General features: G+C 41.8%; 1 protein-coding gene across 1 annotated transcript in view; it reads right to left on the reverse strand.

Moving 5' to 3' along the window:
* The window catches only part of zgc:112416 (uncharacterized protein LOC550509 homolog), a 69128-nt gene that overhangs the window by 10820 nt on the left and 32768 nt on the right, over positions 1-25540 (reverse strand). The window contains exon 6 of the mRNA XM_039756352.1: positions 16848-16993. Within this exon, the coding sequence (XP_039612286.1) occupies positions 16848-16993 (146 nt within the window). The remainder of the gene's footprint in view (positions 1-16847; positions 16994-25540) is intronic.

A 25540-nucleotide genomic window follows, 5' to 3' on the forward strand; every position in this document is an offset into this window, starting at 1 on the left:
AACCTATTTGAGGACCTGCCTTTCAAATTCTGAAGACCCTGCTACTTTATTGTGTTTTTCTGTTTCCTTTTTCAAGTGACAGTAGAGATGACTTAAAATGTGTAAGTTAAGTTTATTTACTTGTGTTAATTAGATTTTAAGTTAACTAAGATTAGATTTTCTGTGTGTTGTGATTTCAGTCCCAGGAAACTCCAAAACAGGTCTGTTTTATATTGCAACCAAGGTTTATTTCCTGGTTTTATTTATTTTCTGCTTTTCTGTTGTTTTTGTTAAGTTTGAATTATTTTTCAGTCTCTGTTATTTAATGTTTCTATTGGATTTATTTTTCATTAATAACATAGGCCTACTGTCTTTTTAAAGTTGTATAAATTTCTTGTAGTATGTGGGTGGAGCCTCAGTAGGTGGGGCCACTCTGACATCACTAATGGTGAGATCCATCCTGCTTTATAAGTTGGCCAGAGAGAAAAATCCATTGGTGGTTCACTGTCGTTTCTGAGTGCATTGTTTGTAAGTAGGAAGGGAGATGTTCCTCTGTCATTTTCTGCCTTTGTATTCCCAAGAAACTTGTGGCACATGCTTTTTTAATCAGTAAAGGAAGGGTGTATATTCTTTTACCATTTGTTACCTGGTCAAGACAATGGATGAATCAACCCAACCTTGTGTAATTCTGTAAAAAACATTCAAACAACAACATTATCTCTTCTGGACAGCAAAAAAGCATCTGACTAACCTTCTCAATATAAATTACTTGCTATTCTGAAGTAATAAGAAGACTGCTGTTTTTCATCTGAAAGTATTCTTCACATTATAATCTGAGCATGAAAAATAATTATGCCATAAAACAAATGTAACTTATAAAAAAAATCAACAATTTTTATTAAAACAGCATTTTTAATTGAATTTGATACCTATGCATCCAGCACACCTAAATCTCTAATGTACACAGTTTTTTTGTTTTTGTTTTTTTCGTGCAGGAGGAATTTGGTGCATTTTTGTGTTATTGAATTGTGTACTGCGGACTGGGTTGCCTTTTTGGGCAGCACCTTTTCAACTTATTTTTACGCTTTTTGCCATTTTTATTGATTTTGAGATTAAATGAATAAATATATGCATTTTTTAAAGACTTCTTTATGGCCTTGTCCCTCCCAGCCAAAAAAATTGACAGTTCCTTTCCTTGTTTTTGCATATTTTGTGGAATATGTTTGAATATTAAAGAAGTGTTTGGGGTTAAGCTGACTTGGGTAGGCCTTGTTTGTGAACTTTTTAGGCCTACACCCTCTTTCTATAGGAGTGCACTTGATTCATGACACCCTGCAGCTCAAAAAACATGCCTAAGGCTGGTCCAGAAACTTGTAGCATATCTTGATTTTCACCATCAAAAAGGTCAGACCCATAAATCAAAAAATGGGAGAGGATAACCTAAAAAAAATCGTAGTCAAAGAAAACCAGAAACAATAACCTTTATTATAAAATTTGTTAACAGCAACACATGCAAAAAAATTACACAAGGAACGTGATAAAAAATTAAATCAAAAACCCAAGCAAAAATCAGAAAGGGCAAAAGACCATAAGATATACGATTTCTAAGAACAAAGAGGATCTGAACAGCACAAAGCAGAAAAGATAATTCCTCAGCATCAAACTAAGGCTAACAGATGTTTGGTCTTGGTCTCACTACATTAATAGATCCCGTGACATTAATAGTGGTGAAAGGGACTGGGATAGAATTACAAACATTAATCGTATTGTTCTTTGTGACTTTATTTGTAAATGATGTTTTTAAAGATTTTTTCTTTCTCCTTATGTATTTTTAATTCTTTAGCATTTTGTGCATTTATGTTTATTCATTTAGTGTGTACTGTATTTCCATTTAGTTGGTATTTGTTGTTTTTCTTTGTGCGCTGACCCTAGAGGGTGGGACCACTCCCAGCCCTATATAGCTTAGACAAAACTCAGTGCTTGTCCTGTGACATTAGTTGTACTTTTGTTGTTTGGTAATTAGGGTTGTAGTTTCTATGTTCTTAATGATCATCAGTCTTTCCTTCGTTATCTAGAGAAGTTGAGATGTAGTTTGAGCCTGCCACTGTCTTTTATAATGGCGATCAGCAACGGGTTTCACTGCTGTGAACAATACAACAGCAGGTATGAAAATAAACACGTTAAATAAAATGGCAAAATGGTGAAATTACAAAAATAATGATACAAATAAATAATGTTGATTACAATAATAAGAAATCAAATAAAATTAATAAAATAGGCTTATAGGGTTATTACTGTTATAGGGTACAGTAAAATTCTTACTTGCATGTGCTCTCTGGCTTCATGATTAATAAATATATCTACCTTACCTCAAAACCGCTGCTTTACTACCTAAAATAACTACCTTACCTCGAAACCGCTGTCTTAGAACTTTGTCACCATCCTCAAAGGATGAATCTGTGGAGCAGCATGAATTTGTAAGAGATGCTAGTGCATGTGGTGCCACTGTTTCCTTGACTAACTCGCTACTTCTAACCAGAGATTGTGATGTCAAAGAAGCTGAAAACACTGAGGAACATTGGTGGGTAAAAGTAAAGAAGCAAAGTTAGTGTTTTACAGAGTGCAAGCAGTGGACAAGCAAACATCAAAGTCAGCCCAGATGTTCATTCAATGTTTCGTGCCTGTCATACCACAACAGAATGTTAAAAAGATGAGCAAAGACTGAGGCTTTTTCTACTGTGTTTCATGTTGCAACAATGGGGTAACATTATAGGTAGAAGCTCTTTAAATACATACATACTGTGACAGGCGCCTGGCATCCATGCCCAGCCGGGATGCCCCTGCACACTGTATTCAGGGGGAGCAGCCCTGGACAGTGCAATACCTCCCCCTGGACGTTAGATGGCCGCCCCCCTGGGCTGGTGTAGTGCCTCGGTTTCCCACAGGGCTCCCTGGGAATTGGAGTTGGGGGCAGCCCTGTTGGATCCCGCAGGTACTGCCAGGGGGTGCTGTGTTTGGGACTCCTGAGCCCGTGTGGGAAACAGCTTCATCACACCTGGAAGTGCCGCCGGATCTTGGTGATCAAACACCTGGAGCACTTCCAGGTGACCTATAAAAGGGAGCCAGTAACCACCACTCATCGGCCAGAGTCGGGTGGAGGAGGACAAGGTTGCGAGGGAGGAGTGGTGGTGCCAAGGAAGAGAATAGTGCTTGTGCTTGTGCTGTACTGGGGAAGACGTGCCCTCCAGCTGAAGAGTAATAAAAATCCTTTTATTTTACACGTGCCTCCCGTGTCCAATCTGTGTCGGGTCAGGTGCTATATAGTGCCTTTCACAATACATACATACATAAATACACTTTGTGATGTCATGACCCAGTTTTTTACATGCAAGTGTGTTTGCGACCTGCCCCACTCTCTCCCAATGAATTTAGCTTGATTGTCTGAGCAGGGGGAGTGAGGTGGTCCCCCCAGTAATTCAAGCACAATCGTCAAAGTGGGAGGATGTCCAGGTTGTCCTGGATCCCCCATGACCCACCTGCAATTCTGTCACAATGTCACAGGGGTTTTGCCCAGGGATGTCCTTGGCCCACGTGCAATGCCACCACGGCTCACAGGTTGGAAAATGCTGTTCTAGCACCTACCCAGTACAACATGAGTTAAAGAATGGTGATGAAAAGTCATCAGTCACACCCTGGAATTCCCAGCCATACAACTTGATACCCGCAGAGACAACGAGTTACAGCACATGCTGCCATTAAATCTGTCATGTTGTCCAACTAGAAGTCATTTTGAGTCTAGTAGTGTGGCTCTGGCCTAAGTCTGAAAGAGCAAGTATGTGACACAAATGTAGAATGCAGAAAAATAAATATTTATTTTCAAGCAGCTTCTAAATGGAGTAAGTAAATTTAATACCCTTGGTTAGGGAATATTTAAAAATATAAACTCTATTATTTCAAAAAAAGAGTCCTTTAGAGAAAATGTCACTAAGCACAGGTTAAAGTATCAGATTGCTTTTCATTAAACACTTGCAAAATTTTACTTCAGGCAGAGATTGCCTATAAATAAAAGATGTGTCGGTTTTAATACCATGCAATCTATAAAACATTCCAGAGAGGTTCAGTAATTCAGTATGTCAGAAATCCTCGCCCTGCTCCACTTTCTCAAATAGATATAGGCAGCGTCCTTTTTTATTTCCATTTGTGCTATACACTGTAATAGGACACCTCTAATGCTACTGACAAAAAGTGTATAGATTCTTAGAAGCTTGGTGGAAGTGAACATGACTTATTAAGTGTGATGGGATAAAGTAAGAAGTTACTTCTCTATTTTGTCACCCACGTTTTAGCTCAAGATCTTTCCAGGGCTAGAGAGCTTGCTTTCAAATTCGATACACAGTGGATTTTGTCTCTCACTTCTTCACTATCTAAGCAGATAGAAGCGTTGCCAAAACAAAGTATAGAAGGGTGATACGGGTGGCTTGCACACAATGTTGTAACCGCCATTTAGTGAGTTTTCATTATATGCTGCACAGGTAACAAGGAAACTGTCCCTGATGATCTCTGGAGCAATTTATCTTGAAGTTAAACAATTGACTCAAACTGGTCAAGTTCTTTGTGTCCTTGACTAAACCTTGTTTTCTAAATATTTGCTCAGTGTCAGAGACAGGGCCCCTGTTTTTCATGGCTACACTGATTTCTGTAAACAGACTCTTTTTCTGTTATGTGGAAGAAAACATCTCAGCTTTACACTAAGCATTTCTAGACTGTTGTTTGCCATCTTTGGAGAATTGTAAAACTTGCCCTGTTGTATCTGTTAACCGTATTTGCTGAAATAAGTATATGTTTAACCATAATTTGGAATATACTCTTGGTCTGTGGAATTTTCTTTCCGTTTTTCAATTTCTATAATCAACTCTGCATCAATCAATGTCAAGGCACAACCTGAGTCTCTGCTGCTGGTAATGGGAACATATCAGAAACTTGAAACGAAAAGCACATTCATTTGTTGTAGGCCCCACAGACGCTTTTGTGTAAATACACACTGAGGATATTTAGGCATGACAATCATTTGGATGTTTGCTATGTGTGTGAGGCAACCAAAGAAAAACAAAAAGAACAGAGAGCAGGTTACACGTCCATACTGAGGGCATCTAGTCTGAAAAGTGAACCTGCCACCCACACATAGTTAAACAGAAAAATAAACTTTATTTTACAGAGTGCATTTTTAGAGTAGAAGCCATTCCAGTGCACATTAAAGGCATGTACAATATATACATACAGTATATTTTTACTTTCCCTACATATAATATTGAAAAAAAATCTTGACAAAACCAAAACTTCCACTTCAAGTTTTCACCAGATTTACATGCTTTTGGCATTCCCAAACACAATTTGACCACTGTTAGAGTGGGGCCTTCGTCCCAGGACCACTCAATAAATTAAACTTGGTAGAGTTAATAGCACTGCTCTGCAGAGGTAACTACATACACTAAGATATATATATATATGTGTGTGTGTGTGTGTGTGTATAGTAATATAAATTATATATATATAAAAATATACTATACTATGTTAATATAGTAACCACAAGGGGGATCCAAGCCACAGACACAATGTCACTGAACACAACCCTGGGTTCAAAAAAAATATTTTTATCTGTTAACAATATATTGAAGCTGCAGGCTTATTTTAAACTTGTCCCGGGAATTCTTTTGGTGTCACAACGTTGGTCGTCCAAAGCACTTCCAGGTCATGTGGAAACCAGGGAAGTCCACCCCCAGCTGACTCTGATTCCCATGCCACTCTGTGAGTGTGCTTATTGGGATCAGCCACTTTCCAACTATTATTCTTCTGTCCCAGTTGGGATGAAGACTGTAAGGTGTTCTGGCCATGTTAAATCTAAACTCTCACCATCCTTCCATTATGGCCCCCACATATATACATAAATTAATATATACAGTATATACTTAGAAATCCAAAAAGAAAGAAACTGAATCATGTATCTCTAAAAGTCTTTTATTTATGAGCTTTCAACACCTATCAGGTGCCATCATCAGAGGAAAATGATTAGACATACACAGAAATGAAAGGCAACATACTGTATGGCAAATTGGGGGGGGTATAGGTGGGTGTAAGAGGCATGGATTAGTAAGGTGGGGTTCAGAGGGTGTTGGTCGTAAAGTCTTTTTATTATTTGGATGTTCATCTTTTTAAGCCTGCATATGCTGGGTTCCTGTCCAAATGTCTATTAATGGCATTTTCATTTGATAGCCACATTTCTGCCAGCTCTCTGGCACTCTTGGCATTTGCCCCGAAGCTTACTTGCGCCATGTCCCAGTTAAATGTGTGTCCCATTGAACTGGTATGTGCATATATCATAGGCCATGGGTCTTTCCTTCTGACAGCATTGTGATGTTCTTGTATGCGTGTCACGAGTGTTTTAGCCGTTTATCCTATGTATATAGATGGGCACGCACTGGATGGTATACTGCATACTGTGTTACATGTCTCGGCTGCAGATTTTTAGCTTTTGGTAATAAAAAGAACTGTCCTCAGAGTGTTTCCTAGTTTATGTGCTACTTTAATGCCTTAAATATAATTTTAATATGCAAGAACATACCACCCCCAAGTGAGAGGGATGCTGTCACTAGCAATATATTCTGTTACCTCCACAGCACCGATCAGTGGAAGAGATGTAGCATCATCCCAGCAGGCAGCAACAGTCCCACCCTTCCTGGGTCTGGACCTATAAAAACAGACAGACAAGCCAAGGAGGAAATCTATTTCTGACCTGAGGACAACAGAGAAGAGGGATCTCTCTATAAGGCTAAGATTGGGCGATGGCATGTTTAACTTTTTGGTTAATTCTCAACTTTTTTGTTTAAGCAATTGCCAATTAAATGAGGTACAACTGGCTTGGCACTTCAAACTTTGCTCCCATATCTGACCATTTTCTCACTACTGTACATAAATACATTGGGTTCCTGTTGCACTCAGGAGGTAGAGGACAAGGCTTGCCTGGATTGTATTTTGTATAATCAAATTTCATTTGATTTGAACCCTTGAATGGGACCCCAGGAGCAGCACTTTTTGGTTACTATCTATCTATATATAATGTATATTTATAAGGAAAGTATTGTGACAAAAGTTAAACGTAATCAGTTATCAGTCAACCACTTTTTATGCCAATATGTGAGTATGTGGACATGATGTGCATGACGGCACAAAAGTGAATCTCTCAGTCTGAAAAAAACTTGGTAGAGTGGGTAAAATCCTAGAACAGGAGTGCCCACACTTTTTCGGCTTGCGAGCTACTTTTAAAATAACCAGGTCAAAATGATCTATATATACTGAATATCAGAGGTGGGTAGTAATGAGTTACATTTACTCTGTTACATTTACTTGAGTAACTTTTTAAAAAATTGTACTTCTAAGAGTAGTTTTACTGCACCATACTTTTTACTTTTACTTGAGTACATTTGTGAAGAAGAAACGCTACTCTTACTCTGCTACATTAGGCAACACTCGAATTGTTACTTTTTTCCATTAGATAAAGTCTGACAGACATTTTGCAGTCTGCTCTGTGTAGTGTATGCTATGAAGTTGCGCACATGCCTTCCATTGCGTCTCCAGCTCTGATGCAAAGTTTTGGATGTTCCCCAAATCAAGGCGCTGCAGCTTTGAGGACAGATGTTGCATTTTTTGTTTGAAAGCATTAACTGAGCTAATCATATTGACCATGGTTTTCTCTTTTCCTTGCAGCTGTAAATTAAGCTCATTCAACATGTTGGTCAGATCGGAAAAAAAATGCCAAGTCTAGCGGCCATTGATCGTTATTAAGTTGCTTGTATTCTGCATGTTTAATGACAAGGAGAAACTCCTTTTTCTCCGGCCAGGGGTCTTGAAATCTCAGCAGGAATTTCTCCCTAGCCATCTGTCTCAATGAAGGCCTCTTTTATCATCTCTCCATCTTGGAAGAACTTCTTATGCTTAATGATCGAGTGACTCACCCGGAACGATGCTTCGGTGTGTCTACCTTTGCTTTTGAATTCAGCTGAGTGAAAAATGACGGCTGTCCAATTAACTGCGTTTTTAGTTCCCTCTCCTTTCTCTTTCTCAAATCGCTTTTCGGAAGGAAGTCAGTTTTGTAGTTTTTATGAACAGTTCGAAAGTGCCTTTCCACATTTTCCTTCTTTGGAATAGCAATGATAGATTGACAGATCAGACAAACGCACTTCGATTGTGACATTGTGAGAGAAAAAAATCCTCTTCCAATTCCACATCCAGCCCATAAACAACAATTTTTTTTAAAAATCCCTTCTTTAGTCGATATAAATTAGAAGGCTAACCAGATCACTTAGATAGCCGGAGTTTTGCACTAGCTTGCGCATTTGAACGTGAGTGCAGGATGACCGTGTGTGTTAGAAGACATGAGATTTCAGACTGGCCGCCCTGTACATCAATCAAGTGGCAAATGCCATATGGAGGATATACGATAGACTAACATTTTAAAAAAAATTTTTTTTGAATACAACGCGATCTACCTGCACTACCTTTCCGATCTACCGGCCGATCGCGATCGACATATTGGGCACCCCTGTCCTAGAAGTTTAATAATTTTGAGAAAAATCATTCAGGTAGATTTTGCTTTACAGAATTAACAACATATAAGTGTACTGTATATAATGTATGTTTAAGGAAAGTAATGTGACAAGTTCATAGATTTGACGTTACACATTTTAGACATTCTTGGCTATAAATTAGCTGCTTTAAAGAGTGATGTTGGTGTGTCAAGATATGAGTGATTGGCATGGGGATGTTGTAGGCTTTGTTGCAGTAGTGCTTTTGCACAGCTTTCCCAAAGCTGTCCTTTGTTCACTGTTAGAATTTATAAATCAAAATCATCTTCATATTTTGGAAGCTTCCCCACATTGCAGATTGATCAAGGACTTGTGAGAGGTTTGTGGATATGCATACTGACATAGTTGAGGGAATAGTGTGACATTTATGATTTCAAGCGTACACTGAAAGAAGGATTTTTATGTGACACCACCAAACCCAAAGATAAAGACCTGGATGATGATCGTTAGCCATGTTTCTAGTCCTGCCTTTTCTGGTTCTCTAAGATAAAAGCCTTCCTCAGAAAGAAATTGGCATTCATTTTAGATCAGCAGTCATGAGACACTGAGCTGAGTTTCTCAACATCATTTATTTCTCCTGTGATGCTTGTTACAACACAGACCATGTGTATTACCTTCTCACTTCCCAGGTCTTTTGTACGCTTCTTGCCTCCTTGCTTTTTACCATACATACATACATACATTTTCAAATTTACTTAATCCAATTCTGGGAAACAGGAAGGTGGGGCCAATCCAGGCAGCACAGGGTGCAAAGAACAAGACACCCTGGAAAGGGTAATAAGTCTGTTACAGTACAGTAGACTGGACACTTGAACATAAATCATTCAGGCAGAATGAAACCTTTATTATTATTGTTATTAGCTTTTTGAAATACTAGAATCTTCCTGATTTTTAGCAATTTTGCTCCAGGAGACTTTGCTATACAGAAATATTGATTTTGGGCCCAGTGTTATTCTTTCACACACATTTTACTCCAATTCCAACACAAATGAAGAACAAAAGTACACATACATGTTTTTTCAATGAAATGTGATTCTTTTATTTCACCCCATGTAATCAAATAATAGCCTGCAGTGTTTTACTGTTAAACCCACTGTTTTATATAAGGAAACTCTTGCTGGGCACCTTAGATTTTTATAGTTAGAATTAAGTGACTTGCTGAGGGTGAACCAGGGGGACTGTGGCACAAACCCTGAGAATTCTGAGTCCAATACCTTATACACTACATCACACTGCTAAAGCAAATGGAATGGTAATAGGTGATCAACCTGGTTATTCCTTCATATAGACGTGTCACACTGGTGTAACCTCTCATTTCATTATCTTTTCTGTCAATCTGGCAGCCTGACAAGGTGATGGCATTCCCTTCAAGTCAAGTCACACAAAATGTGAAGTGTTGCTTGTCATGCCTTAGGTTAGCCATTAGCATAGAAGTCCTGAGGCAGCAGTGTGGTGCTGTTTCATGGTGTCAATAGATACCACTTCACACTTTATGCATACATACACACTTCAGATGGGTTACATTTTAAAATATGGCTCAGAATTGTCTCAGAATGTTACTCATGCTCACAGAGATCTTCAGTTAAAGCACTCCTCAGTATCCCCGCTCCTGATTTTAAGGCTGATTGAGATCAAACATTTGTATTTATAGCATCAGTATTCAAATGTATTATATCTTTAGATTTTATGTGCTTTGTTAAATTTCTGTAACATTCTAAGGGTCACACAAATATTCATTGTGTATTATGTTTTAATTAGTATTTTATTGGCCTTGTTTATTTAATACTTAGGTGACCCAGGACTGATTACAGTTGACCACTGCAATTACAAGGTTTGTATAAAAGCAGTCTTGGCTGGCTAACTTAAGGAGGTAAAAGTTAAATGGAAGGGCACAAGTGGACTGTTCATCTATTTTCCTCAGCTCCAAGGATACACAGACTTTGTTGCTGCCATGGTGAGCTCTCCACAAGGTGAATGAGACATCATAGTGAACGCATACCATAAAATTCTCTCCATTAGCCAGTGCTACAGAACAAGTGAAGAAGATGCACGACCCAGAACACCAGTTCCCCAAGGCCTACTACACTCCAAGGTGCCTACAGCTGGATGATTGGGAATGTCTGTAAATTTCATAGTGATGAGACGGGAAACATGGTGGCTGCCTTATCATTTGCTGGGATATAAGTGCCAGGAAGGATCAGACTTTTCCAGTGATTTTCAGTCGTAACCTTTCTTTACATAATCTTAGCAAGTCTTCAAAATTTGTGAAGACCTAGTCTTGCTGACGCCAGACATAGAGACAACCATGAGTGAATGTTGCTTAAAAGTGGGTAGGAACAATTTAACGGCTCACTGCGTATCACATTTCTGAACCAATCCAATGCCTCATAAAGGCAGCACTCAAAGTAGGGACGGTGAACAGCAAAGGTCAGAGGTGCAAATGTGCCATGTCAAAATAGCCAATGTTTTAACATGTTGTATATCCATAGACCACAATGCTTGAAAACCATCACTTAAGCTGGAGCAGGTAGGAAGAGCCTCCAGATATTTAGAGAGAAAGCAAAACAGAGTGAGAGGAAAGGTGAGAGAAGGCCATTGGTTACAGTTTTGAGAGGTAGGAAAGAGAGGGAAACCATTCCAAGGGACAGACAAGGCAAAGGTTTTGTTTGTATTCTTCTTTTGAAATTTTGTATTGTCCTTTTATTCATTTTCCTCTTATAAGTACTTTTGGCAAATAACACACACAATTTTGCTATTTTTTTAGAATTATTCTGAATCTGTAGAAATCACTCAAGGTACAAGCCTAATGCAAGCTGTTATTTACTTTCAAATTTTCCAGTGTCGTGTAAGAAAAGCATTTCTTGTACAATGCAAGAAACGTGATTTTTAAACAGTTATTTTGGTATCAAGATCTTTAACTGTTCATTATAGAATTACAATGCAATATTTATACCACACATTCATCCACTTTTTGAACCAATATAGGGTGGTAGAAATCCAGGGCATTTTTCATCAGCTTCAGGGGCATGATAGGAGCCAAATCTAGAGAGGGTGCAAATCCATGGCTGGTAAAGCTCATTCATAAATCAGTCTAACATGTACAACTTTGCATTGTGCCTGGTAAAAATCCACATGAATAGAGGAAGCCCATGCAAACTCTGCACAGATAGTGGCCAAGCGGGCGATGTGGACCCAGGAGCCTGAAACTGAAAGGTAGAAGTACAGCCACTATGTTGTGCCTGGAAATTTTAAAACTTTTCTCAGGTACATCCAACATTCAGGATATTGGCTTGTTTTACGGTGGAGCCGTACCTAAAATGTTATAAAAACACAACCTCAACAAGGTGTTGGCCTGAGAATGGGCACTTCTGAGGATGAAATATTTCAAAATCTTGTATCAGCAAGCACCAAGTGATCAGAACTTCATCCCTAAAGCCACATAGAGTTTAACAAAAGAGATTTTCACTACAATGAAGACAACGTATGGTTATATGGCATGCTGGCATACATACATTTTCAAACATTTTTGAAAAATTTTAGAAATTTTAAAAATGTGATTATTTTTTCAAGAAATAAAGCAATTTCACCAATGATCCACCCCTATACATTTTACTTCTTCCAAAAAATGCACACTGGTGATTCTGTGCTGCCAACCAAAAATTATAAACTAATAAATAAATGAAATACTAGCAGTAACTCTTGTGAGTGCATAATATGGTTCACTGCTTTTTATACCATCAAATGGAAAGTTAATTTCAAGCTCCTTTGCATATAAGAAAATTCTACAATTCTCAATACAAATATTTAAGAATTGACTTATTAATGAACTGTATTCATTGAACTATATGTTGAGTCAAATTATTAACAGAGATCTCATAAATGGGCAGTGTAGTAGTGCAGTGAGTAGCACTGATGCCTTATGGATCCAGTATTTTCGGTCTAAATCCTGGATCTGGTTGTCGACAGTGTGCATTGTGAATGTTCTCCCTGTGTCTGTGTGGATTTTCCTCTCAGTTCCATCAAGGCATGCATGGTAGGTGGATTGGAAACTCTTAACTGGGCCCTGGGGAGGACTAGCACCCTGTCCACAGCTGTGCTGTCGCCCATTGGCACTGAGATAGACTTCAGCACCTACTAAAGTGAGACTGAGAAAGTTATATCTGGTAAATAATGGTTTGTGCGGCTTGATTGCACAAATAAAAATGAATGATTAATGTTGCTTTTAAGGCATTTGCTGTGCTAAATTCTTACATCATCATTTTTAAAATATTTTCTTTCAGCTGCTGCCCTCACTCTTTTCATTTGGGTCTTTAAAGCATATGGTGCAAAATCATCTAATTTTCTGGTGCTGATGGCTACCTGATGATTAGGACTAAAGTCTGGTCCAACAATGTTAGCATCTTGTCAAACACTGAATCATTTTCACTAACTTATACAGCTGTAAGTTTCAATATCACGTTGCACTGGCCAAAGCTGAATTAATCAGTTATTCAGTTTAATTTTACATAGACCCTAAGCACTTTTCTAAACCTGAAAGATCATAAGTTAACATATAATATTAAAAGCTGCAGACACGTCTTCTCTCTTTTACATTATAAAAGAGTTATTTCCACATGTAACATCACATAACAGTCTCAAATCAGCTTCATCTAATCCAGGGTTGTGGAGTGCCTTGTTCATTCCCAGCAGCATCAGGTGTAAGGCAGGAATCCCCCCTTAACGGAGACCCACACGGTGCACACACAGACACCAACTGACACTGGGCCCAGTGTAGAGGTGCCAATAAACCTAACCTGCATGTCTTTGGGGATGTGGGAGGAAAACCAGAATACCAATACAGGGAAAATATGCAAACTCCACACGGACAACAACCGGGCACTGAATTTGAATTTAGGACCCTAGGTCAGTCGGCTGGCAATAGAGCCGACACCACTGTATTGCACATCTTTTTTTAGGGATGTAGGGTAGCACAGCATTTAATACTAGTATCTCACTGCTTCACAGACCTGCATTCAGTTGTCAGCCTGGCCACTGTCTCTGTGAGCTTTGCACCTTCTTTGACTATGTGTGTGTGTGTGTAAGGTTAATTGTAGGTTTACGTTGGCTCAATGGGAGTATGTGTGTGGGAAACATACTCTGCACTGAATAGGTGCTACATCCAAAAATGATTCCTGCCTTTCATGCCACACCTCTGAGACAAGCTATGGCTACATGTACTTTGATTGAGAATAAGTCAGATGAGAAGGCTGATGAATAGCTGACGCAGTATGGACTTGGGGTTAAGGCACTGGACAGTAAACAACAAGGCTGCTGGGTCAATCTTCTTCTTCTTGTTCTTTCGGCTGCTGCCGTTAGGGGTCGCCACAGCGGATCATCTTCTTCCATATGTTTCTGTCCTCTTTTTCTTGTTCTGTTACACCCATCACCTGCACATCCTCTCTCACCACATCCATAAACATATTTTAACTTAACAGTGTAACTCTGAGCAGGTCACTTAACCTTCCTGGGCTCCACTTGAAAAAAACTCTACACTTGGTCCGTGCTTACAAAGCACTTTGAAAGGGCTGTTATATAATATAATACCGGAGCACGTCAGGAAACTGTCCTGTCTCCCTTCCTGTTTACCCTCTACACAGCAAACTTCAGGCAGCACTTGCTATCTACAGACATTATCAGATCATAGGTTGCATTAATAATAGAAACAAGTCAGAGTACAGGAGGCCTGTGGAGGACTTCGTCTTGTGGTGTGGGGACAACAACCCTGCAATTTAACATCAGCAAGACAAAAGAGCTGCTGATGGACTTTAGGCACGCCAAGTAGCCTCTGAGACCAGTCACCATTCAAGGGGGAGAACAGCGAAGTGGTGCTGATCTACAAGTACCTGGGGCTTCACATAAACAACAAACTGGACTGGTCGGACAACACAATGGCTCTGTACAAGAAGGACCAGAGAAGACTGTACTTGGTAAGGAGACTCGAGTCTTTTGATGTTTGCAGCTGCTGGAAATTTTCTACCAGTCCATAGCAGTCAGTGTGGTGTCCTACGCTGCAGTCTCCTGGGGAATCAACTTGAGCTCAAAAGACGCACAACACCAGAACAAACTTTTCAGGGAAAGCCATCACAGGGTGAACCTTGGACACACTGGAAGCTGTTGTGGAAAAGAGGATGGTGGCCAAACAAGGTGCCATCATGAAAATTCCCCTCCATCCCCTCCAGGAGGTGCTGTCTTGGAACACTTTTAGCACAGGCTCATTCCACCAGGGCGTGCTAAGAAGCACCTCTGGGGGTCTTTTCTGCTCACTGCTATCAGGCAATTCAATGCTCCCTCCTAATGTACTCATTAAGTTCATTTTTGAAATACCTACACAATACACATTGAGTGATTTTTAATTGCTTATTTTTAGACTGATTGATTCTTTGGCTAAATTATTTCTCTTGTTTGTATCAATGTTTTTTATGTTTCTGTTGCTGTATGCATATGAATTTATCCAGCCCATAAACAACTATTTTTTTTTTAAATCCCTTCTTTAGTCGATATAAATTGGAAGGCTAACTAGATCACTTAGATAGCCGGAGTTTTGCACTAGCTCATGCGTTTGATCGTGTGTGCATTATGACCAATGTGTTAGAAGAAAACAGATCTCAGACTGGCCGCCCTGTATATCAATCAAGTGGCAAATGCCATAGGGAGGATATATGATAGACTAACATTTAAAAAAAATTTTTTTTTGAATGCAACGTGATCTATCTGCACTAACTTTCCAATCTACCGGTCGGAAATGCCTATGGAATTAATAACGTTTATCTAATCTAAAAATTATTCCTTTATCTGCTGTGCAGATGTTGCCTTTACTGTGTTGCCTACCACCTCTGGTAGTCTGGTGACTTTTTCATCAGCCTGGATTTCTTGGCATTTGCATTCTGTACCGGGTTATATCTACTTAGTCTATCAAATCATCTTGTATATTTTGTAATATTTAAAATTGAATTGGGCTGTAATCTTGTCGTTTTTGTAAAATTTCTTGTGATACAAAATAAAGTTTTGAATGACTGGTAGGTTGATTGCCTCCTCTTTCAGCTTTTTTGTCATGATTTGGTATGATTTTTCGTCCTCAGAGGCCACCAGTGTTTATAGCCATCATTAGGGATGCTTCCAGCATTGCTTAGAGTGTTTCCTCTGAGGTCGGGACCCATGTGTAATCAACACAGTGGCATAAAAGGATGGCTAAGAGTTCAGATCCTTATCTGATAAGCAGATATCAAATCTCAAAGAATTCAAAGCTTTTCTTTGTGCTCTTTTCTTACGTGTACTTTTGGTTTTGACCCTCTTGTTCTCTCAGCCACAATTATTGTCTCTCGTATTGGGGTTCAGTTTTGTTTTTTTTTTTTTTTTACATTTTTTTAACATCTTTAATCTTTAAATTTCAAAGAATTATTCTGGTACTTATCAGACATTTATCAGTCATGTACAAGTAATTGATTAAATTGTTCATCTATCCATCCATCCATCAGTTGTTTTAAACAGCTCATCCTGTGCAGGGTTGTGGTGTGCTGGTGTTTACACACGCAGCGCTATGTGCAAGGCTGGAAGTAGTCCTGGACAAGGTGGTCATCCATCACATTTCTCCCCACTCCTTCATATTAGGTCAATTTAAATTCTTTGAGATATGGGAGGTAAACTGGAATGCCAAAAGAAAATCTCACTGAGGTGATTTGCAAACTCCATTTAGACGGTACTTACACTGTGGTGGCAGTAGCACTAGCCACTGTACCACCAAGCTACTCTTATTCAATGCTTCACCCAATGTCAAGGTAGTAGTTATACAAAATTTTTGAAAAGAATGTCAGTAAGACAATGTGGCAAAAAATTCTTTGATGAGGTACATCTATCACAGATCATCTTTGGTCTTGATGTTTGGTTTTAAGGATCCAAGATGAGTAAAAAGCTAATACAATGCATATAAATTCAAACATCTTTAAAACAGTAGTTTAGATCAAATAAAATATATTTTTGTAATCAGTAAGGTACAACAGAAAATTAAACTGTGATAGTCTAATGAGTCCAAACAAATGCCTCAGTACAACATGGCTGGCTTCAGACAAAAGAGAGTATCTTGAAAACAGCAGCCTTTTCAATATGGTGTAATGCTTTTTTTGCAGATGTAGATAATATCTCATTTGGTTCACTGTAAAATATGTTTCAGATTTAACATTATGCAGTACTCACTGGTCTTGGCTGAGGAGAAGAGGGAGCAGGATTTCCACAGCTACCTGGTGGAGTGAATGCCATTGGTGGTAAGGCTTTCAGCATCATGTTTTGCATTATAATTTGATGCATCTGGGCATTCTGCATGAGCATCATCTCTACCATATCTGCAAATAAAAGGCAATATTGTCACTCCATGAAACTGTCAACATTGTCCATTTAGCAGAGATGGAGCAGGAGTCTTGTAAATGCCATCTTGTCTTGTCCTATTGCACAATGCAGTGTATACACAAGAAGAATTTCAAAAATACTCTGTGAAGGAGGGCCCAGCAGGGACTCTAACTGCAAGAACAGAATCAAACACACATCCTCCACCCTTACTGGTGTGCCGCAAGGATGTGTACTAAGTCCATTTCTCTATGCACTCTTCATCCATGACTGTCAACCCATCCACCAATCAAACATTATTGTTAAATTTGTGGATGATACAACTGTCATTGGGCTTGTAACAGACAACAGTGAAGCAGCATATAGGGAAGAGGCTCAGAATCTGACAGAATGGTGCAACACCAACAACCTGGTCTTAAATACCAAAAAGACCAAAGAAGTTATTCTAGACTTTAGGACCACTAAAAAGACCAATCACAGTCCAGTAACAATCAATGCAGATGCTGTGGAGAGAGTTTCCAGCTTTAAGTTTCTAGGAGTCACCATCTCAGAGGACCTGTCCTGGGCTGACAACAACGCCTCTATTTTCTTAGGAAGCTAAGGAGAGCTGAACTCTCCCAGAAGCTACTGGTTAATTTCTATAGATGCACTATAGAGAGCATTTTAACTAACTGCATAATGGCCTGGTACAACAGCTGCACCAAGGCTGCTAAAGAAGCCCTACAGTGGGTCGTAAAAACAGCAGAGGCCATTATTGGGACTGAACTGCCATCGCTCAAACAGTCGTTTAAGACTCGCTGTGTGAGAAGGGCCAAAAACATTCTCAAGAACAAAACTCCTAGAAATTCTTTGTTTGAGCTCCTCCCATCAGAAAGACGCTTTAGGTCAATCCATGTACACACAAACAGACTAAAAAATAGCTTTTTCCCATCTACCATAAACTTTCTGAACTCTGAATCTCCTCAGTCTGAGATAATTTTTTAATTGAACATGTGCAATAAGCTATATTGGTAATGTGCAATATACTAATGTAATAGAATATAGAATATGTAATGTACTATTCACTAACAGGTGCAATAACAATTTATGCTGCTGTACTTTGAGCAATAATAATTTGCTCTGGTTACTTGATCACTTAACACTACAGTATATATGACATATTTTGAATTATTTGACTTTTCTTTAAATGCACCTTGGGGCTGTTACAAAAATTAATTTTGTTGTGTTACACAATGACAATAAAGTGCTTGAACTTGAACTTGAATAGTTTAGTGCAGTATTCAGGTGAAAGGAATACTGAAGGTAAGTGCATCAGCAATAGCAAGACTGCAAGTGCCAACAGACCAGCACCAATGGAGGCACTATGCTCCAGTACTGTAAATGGACTCCTAGAGATTGTAACTCCTGGAATAACCAATACGAATAAGGCTACTAGGTGGCAGCAGGTAAAGCTAATGTATTTAATATGAGTCCTTGCTCCACCTCAGTATAGAATAGTGACCTATGGGCAGGCCTGTCAGACATTTTAAAAGACATATGGAGTTTAGGATTGCAGGGATATTTGGGGTCACTAGTGTAGTGTTTGCCAACCTTTCTGGTGTCGTGACCCACTTTAACCCACCTGGTTTTATTTCAGGTGAGTACCTGTTGAAGCTCATCGAGAGAATGCCAAGAGTGTGCAAAGCAGTAATCAGAGCATTTTGAAACAACTAGAATATAAAACATGTTTTCAGTTATTTCACCTTTTTTTGTTAAGTACATAACTCCATATGTGTTCATTCATAGTTTTGATGCCTTCTGTGAAAATCTACCAATGTAAATGGTCATGAAAATAAAGAAAACGCATTGAATGAGGAGGTGTGTCCAAACTTTTGGCCTGTATTGTATGCATATATATGCATATTTATGTATATATGTGTGTGTGTGTATATGTATATATATATGGTTATATGCGTATGTGTGTGTATATATATATTGTCAGGGATGCCAGGGGCAACGACCTGGCAGGGACGCCATGAGGGACCGGAAGAGGGTCAAAGCCCACCCTGGATCACGTGGGGACCGCCTCCTTTGTTGCTCTGGGGGCCACGGGTTGAGGGCATGGAAGCCCTACCCTGTAGGGGCCCATGGTCACCGCCAGGAGGCGCCCCAATGCCTTGGGGACCTGTTGGGAAGACTTTGGGAGACACCCGCAGAGCTCCTGGGAGGACAGCCGGCACTTCCGCCATGCTGGGGCATGGCCAAGGGAGGAATGCCGGGAACACCTGGTGCTCATCCAGGAACTGTATAAAAGGGGCTGTCTCCATTCATTCAGGGCTGGAGTCGGGTGGAAGCAGGACAAGGCACGTGAGGAGTGTGGAGGCGGCCCGAAGAGAGGCATTTGTGAGGCCAGGACTGAGTGTGTTGGGGTTTGTGCACATTGAACTGGGTCTGAGTGACCATTATTTGTAAATATTGTAAATAAACGTGTGGTGGTTGAGAAACAACATGTCCGCCTGTCTGTGTCACAGATGAGCGGGGACACTGCCCGGCCGGGACGCCTGGACAGTCCCCAAGTTGGACAATACTAGTCTATTTGGGGGTCGCAAGGACGGAACTGGGATGCCCGTGAGAGGACGTGGCCACCGCCAGGGGGCGCCCGGACAGTTGGGGAATCCTGGATGGCAGCACTTCCACCACACCAGGAAGTGCTGCCGGAAGTAATTCCAAGAAGACCTGGAGTGCTTCCAAATGCTTTCCTGACACTTCCGCCACACCTGGAAGTGACGTCAGGGGGAGCACCTGGGGCTCATCCGGGTCATAATAAAAGGGGCCGCCTCCTTCCAGTAGACGAGCCAGAGTTGGGAGGAAGGAGGACGGAGCCGGAGAGAGGACTGGAGGCGGCCAGAAGAAGAGGCGTTTGGTGACTGTGAGGCCTGGACTTTGGGAGATCGGTGCTGGAGGCACTGGGACGTGCACTGAACAAATATTGTAAATATTATAAATAATAAACGTGTGTTGGGTGAACTATGATGTCCATCTGTCTGTGTCCGGGTCCCGTTCACATCTGGCGTAGTCGGCAGGATGCTTCCCCTGTTCCAAGGCGGAGACCTGTACAGAAAACTGTTGTTGTGGACGGCCCGGTGCAGCAGCGGACCCCACACACTCGCCGCGGGAGCGGCGCATGCACAACCCCGCAGGAGCGGTTCTCCCCATGGACCACCGCCGGTCCGCAGTATGCCCAAGCTTCCCAGCTGCGGAGGAAGGAGAACGGGCATTGCTGGAGTGCAGCGGGCTCCCGCGCAGAAGGGCCTGGGACGGTATGTCGCCTAGCGAGGCCATGCCGGGGACATTACCCCGGACAGACAGGACCCGGGAGGTAAGTTCCCTGCTTGCTTGCAAAAGGCCCTGCGGGGCCGCGTGTGTTTGTCTTCAACCGCAGCGCCTCGTTAACGCAGCAGCAGCTGGGAGAGCTGCTGAGAGGGAGACGCTGCAACCTGAAGAGCCAGCATGCCACCGCACTGGAAAGAAAAGAGCCAAAATGGCCACGGACTGGAAGTCCCACCCGCTGACAGGCACAGGATTGGCCGGTGTGTCTTGTGTGCCCGCCAATGACTGGATAGAGGTGGAACCAAGGAAGAGAGAGACCCGATTGGGCCAGAGGGAGTGGCCCACAGGAGGCAGACAATGTGTGCGGATGACGGACAGGTAAGCCCACCGGCGTTTGTCTCCCTGTTCTCGCCTGTGGCTCTGCGCGAGCCAGAGGAATCCCTTCGGCCAGCAGAGTCACCTTTATTAAAGGTGCTACGTGCTCTCTCCGTGGAACTGGAGAGGGGGACGGCGATCGTGTCATCTGAGACGCCGCAGGCTGGAGCCTTTGGCCGGGGAAGTTCGGCGGGGAATGTGAGCATTACCCTCCCCGTACAGCATAAGGGAGAAGTCGCCGAAAACGGCCGTGATAATAATAATAATGACCGGCAACAAGTACGCGATTCTCCAACAGCGGATGTGGCAGTGCAGGCTGACCGCAGAGCGAGGAGAGCGAGAACGCAGGGACTGGCAGGACAAGGGCTGATGAGTGCTCCGGGTCCTAGCACCCTGCGCTCCAAGCCTGCGGCTGTCTCCCGTCGGTCTGCATGGACGCAGACGGGGCTGGATTTGAGCTTTCGCTGTGCTCAAACCCAGACCGTCAGAGCGTCCAAGAGAGGAAGGAGGAGCCGAGGGGTGTATGCCGGTTCCTCCGACAGGAATTTTCGTGTCGCTGGGTGCGCACGTCCGGTGAAAGGCCGTCCTCTGCAGAGGCAGAGGGAGAATCCTGGGCAGGTGGAGGAGCCGCTTGCGAGAGCAGTCCCAGCAATGAAGGACAGACGGGCATGGAACCCACGGTGGAGGCACCGAACAGGCAAGTCGGGGGCTACCGATGGGGGGAGAGCGCTGCGGGCGTAGAAATGAAAGGGACGCCCGGTGCGGGTGTCCAGGCAGCGCTTCTGGCCTCCCCTTTGTTTATTCACAGGTCCGAAGCCCCTAAGAGCCGTTGGACCTGCCACGTTGGGAACCTGCCCTCCCGGAACAGGCTGCTCCGTGGGGGGGTTCTCCACCGGTGACCGATTGGTGCCCCGGCTGGCGGGGACTGGAAAAGTGAGAGCGGTGCAGACCAGAGGGACGAGAAGGCCTCGGAAGGGGTGCCGAAGTGGTGCGTCCCAAAATGCTGTGGTGAGCCCTGGGTATGGAGTAGGACCCACTCCGGGGACGTGCTGCCCTCTCGGGATGTATCACTCCGACGGATGGGTCTTTGCTGGCAGTGAGGCACTGTCACAGGCAGGCTGGGGGTGGAGCCCAGGCGGACGCCCGAGGGGACTGGAGGAGGGCTGGTGCCTCCTCCCGACCATGAGGGGGCGACTGCCTTGGTTTTGTTGGTGGCCTCGGGTAAGGGGCTTGGAAGCCCAATCCTGTAGGGGCACGTGGCCATCGCCAGGTGGTGCCCCGGTGCCTAAAGAAATCTGGAGCCCAGCACTTCCGCCACACCAGGAAGTGCTGGGGGGAAGACAGGGACAGCGGGACACCCGGAGGCGTCCTGGGGTGTGTCCGCAGAGGAATGCCCACCGGGGTGTGATAAAAGGGGCCGCCTCCCTGCATTCGAGAGCGGAAGTCGGGTGGAAGAAGGACGGAGCTGGAGAGAGGACTGGAGGCGGCCAGAAGAAGAGGCGTTTGGTGACTGTGAGGCCTGGACTTTGGGGGATCGGTGCTGGAGGCACTGGGACGTGCACTGAACAAATATTGTAAATATTGTAAATAATAAACGTGTGTTGGGTGAACTACGATGTCTGTCTGTCTGTGTCCGGGTCCTGTTCACAATATATATATATATATATATATATATATATATATATATATATATATATATATATATATATATATATATATTAGCAACCCGGCAGTCCAGCTGGCGGAGTGACGCCTTGTGGGTAAATTATGTAAAATAGTTGTGGGGAATTTATGGGAAATTTATGTGAAAGTTATTGTTGTGTAAAGATTAACTAAGTTCGTAATTGTCTTTTCTGTTGTAAATGTTATATGTGTTTGTGCGCAGCCCGGTGGGGTGGGTTGGGATATCGCCGTCCGGGTTGTAAAATGTAAATAGATACCGCCGTTAAGAAATGTCGTTTTGTTGTTGACCTTGACAGTGGTTAAGCGGATGAATTTGAGCTTTGTTTACTGGCTATCTGTGAATAAGGAGATACAACAGGACAGAGCTGTTATTTATTGCTAAGATTTCATCTAAGCAATTAATGCCGAGACACTCGGAGTCGTGCGGTGTATGGGACACGAGTGCTCGTTACTTAAGAAGCTGGGTACAGCTGCGTGCTGCCGAGACGCTCGTAGTCGTGCGGTGTATGGGACACGGCCGTACTTAAAGAGCTGGGTACAGCTGCGTGCCTAATGCTGGCAATCCGCTAGCCGACAGCTTGGAAGAGGTGCACAGAGAAATCGGCTTGAAAATCTTCAAGACTCGACCACGGGTCGCTACAATATATATATAATGCCAGCAACACTCATGACAATGACAAAACAATTACATTGTCAATCATGTTACGTTATTATTAAAATGTTTCCTTTTCTTTTTCATAACTTTTTAAACACACTACTTCTCCGCTACAAAGCGCGGGTATTTTGCTAGTCAATAATATATTGAACATAAAAAAAAAATTGAGTATATGTTCAAGTAAAGTACTACTTCCGGTTGTTGGATTTGGCTCAAAAGTTAATACTGATCTACAATTTTGGTTCAACAACTACACGTCAAATTTCATCCATCTATCTCATTGCATTTTTGAGTTATTGTGTTTACACACACATAGACATAACTCCAAAAAATGGTATTTTCGGACTCGGGGAGATCTAAAACATCATGATTCATCAAAATCTTTAGGTTGAATTTTTTCCTGATTACTATACTTTCTTTATACTTCGTATACAAGAAAATAAAAATGATTTCTCCTGTGCGAAGTGGCAGGTGAATTACTATTAACAAAAAGCAGGCACCTGAGAAATAAACTGAAACTTTACTCATTTTTCTGTCCATATGGTAAAAGTTTTATTGACTAGCACATTCTGATTTCAGGTGTTTGAATTACGTCTTAATATACAACAAGCACAAAGAAAGGCGGAATGTAAATCACTTTCTATTTCACACACTTTATGCGCCCATATTCAGCTTGCTCTGTCACCACAAATGCTGTGTGAACACCTGCCCTCTGTCACCACTGGATGAATACATATGTGGGCGGCTCGTGGTAGATGACTTTCTGTTTTAGAGTTAAAAGTTACAAGGGTTAAAGACTAACAGCAAGAATATTCATTCAAAAATGAAAACTAACAATATTTTTAGTATATTATTATTTTATTTCAGTTAGTCTTTCCAGCTACTTTAATAGTTTCATTTAGTTTTAGTTTTTCATTTTGGTTTTGTTAATTATTACAAAAACGTTTTTTAATAATAGTTTCAGTTTTGATTTTAGTTTTTGTTAACTATAATAACCTCGGCTGTCAGCCATCTCGGCTGCAGCAATTCAGGTCAGGTCAGGTCAGGTTGGGGAGTATGCACTGGTACAGCGCATTGCCACACCCACCATACAACAAAACAGCTTGGGATCCTGGTTGACAACCCCTCAGGCAGACACGTGACCCAGTCCCACCCTAGCCGATTGGGTCCTTAACAATGAGGATTCTTTGAGCCGAATCATCCTCAGGGAATTGCGCCACATGGCCATGGACACACCCTCACAATGGAGGTAATATGCCTCAATCGGGACTCTGTGAGCAACCCCTAATTTGACACAAAGTTCAACCAGCAGTACCGAAGGAACCTCTGAAGAGACACAGTACTGAAGGAGTCCAGTCTTTGTCTCATGTCAATGAATAGTGTCCATGTCACGCGACCATATAGCAAAACAGGGGAGCACCACAAACCACTTTCCATCGACCTCACAACCCCCATGCTCTCCCAGTCCATCTATTGACTTCACAGGTAGAGTCACCAGAGACATGAATGCATGACATGTAAGCAAACGTTTTGACAAGATCAACACTCTCTCCTCAAACAGATACACTGCTGATCTAAGAGGTAATTAAAGGCCTGGCTTTTGTTTTTTATCCAGGACACTCACAAGCCCAGACACTCGGACTCCTCACTCAGTCTCTCGAGAGCTGCAGCAAATAATCTAAAAAAATGCTTGAGAGCCTGTTGACCAACATTAATCCCTTTTTTCACACCCACAAACAATACACGATCCAGCAAACATTGTAGTAATTGAAACAATCACTTATCTTCTTAAATAATACGCTACCGTGGCTGTCCGTTCGTCTGTCCAGGATTTTAAATCACCTGTAGCTTGCAAACTGTTTGAACTATTGACCTGAAATTTGGTACACAAGTACTAGGTGACGTCTACCATCCGCTTTCGGGATGATGATTAACCTCCAAGGTTATTCCTCTTTTTATTTTTATTTTACTCTATTTTACTGTACAATCAACTCTCGGCAGCGGCCAGCAGGGTGGCCATGCAGCACATAGGTACGGGCGCCGTTCTCATCCCTCCCACCTTCACCATCACTTCCCCTAGCTCTTCATATCCTAAATCATTCTTGAGACAGGTTGAAGACTTAAGTACCAGCTTAAGTGAAAAATTAAAGAAAACGTACTCAGTAATTGCAACACAAACACTGACTTAATCAGTTTTAATGCAAAAAGATTCCGACGAAAGAAGAGAAGAAGCGTGCCGCTAGGGTGGAGAAAAGAAGAGCTGCTCAGGAAGCAGCAAGCGCATCAACCTCTGAGCAAACGAATGCTAAACATACAGAGATGGAGGATGAAATCTATGAATGCTCACTGCACATTATCGTGCAGTGCGCCATTACTGGTTTCCCTATATTTTACAAACTTACATATGCATATATCAACATATGCATTGCAAATCTTATTTTCACAAAACCAAAAATATACCTGTATAGACAAAAGACAAATTGTACAGTATGTCTAAATTAAATCTCTTGCCATTGTCATCAGA

This window comes from Polypterus senegalus, chromosome 6 (genome assembly GCF_016835505.1).
Source record: "Polypterus senegalus isolate Bchr_013 chromosome 6, ASM1683550v1, whole genome shotgun sequence".
In the NCBI taxonomy this organism is placed as follows: domain Eukaryota; kingdom Metazoa; phylum Chordata; class Cladistia; order Polypteriformes; family Polypteridae; genus Polypterus; species Polypterus senegalus.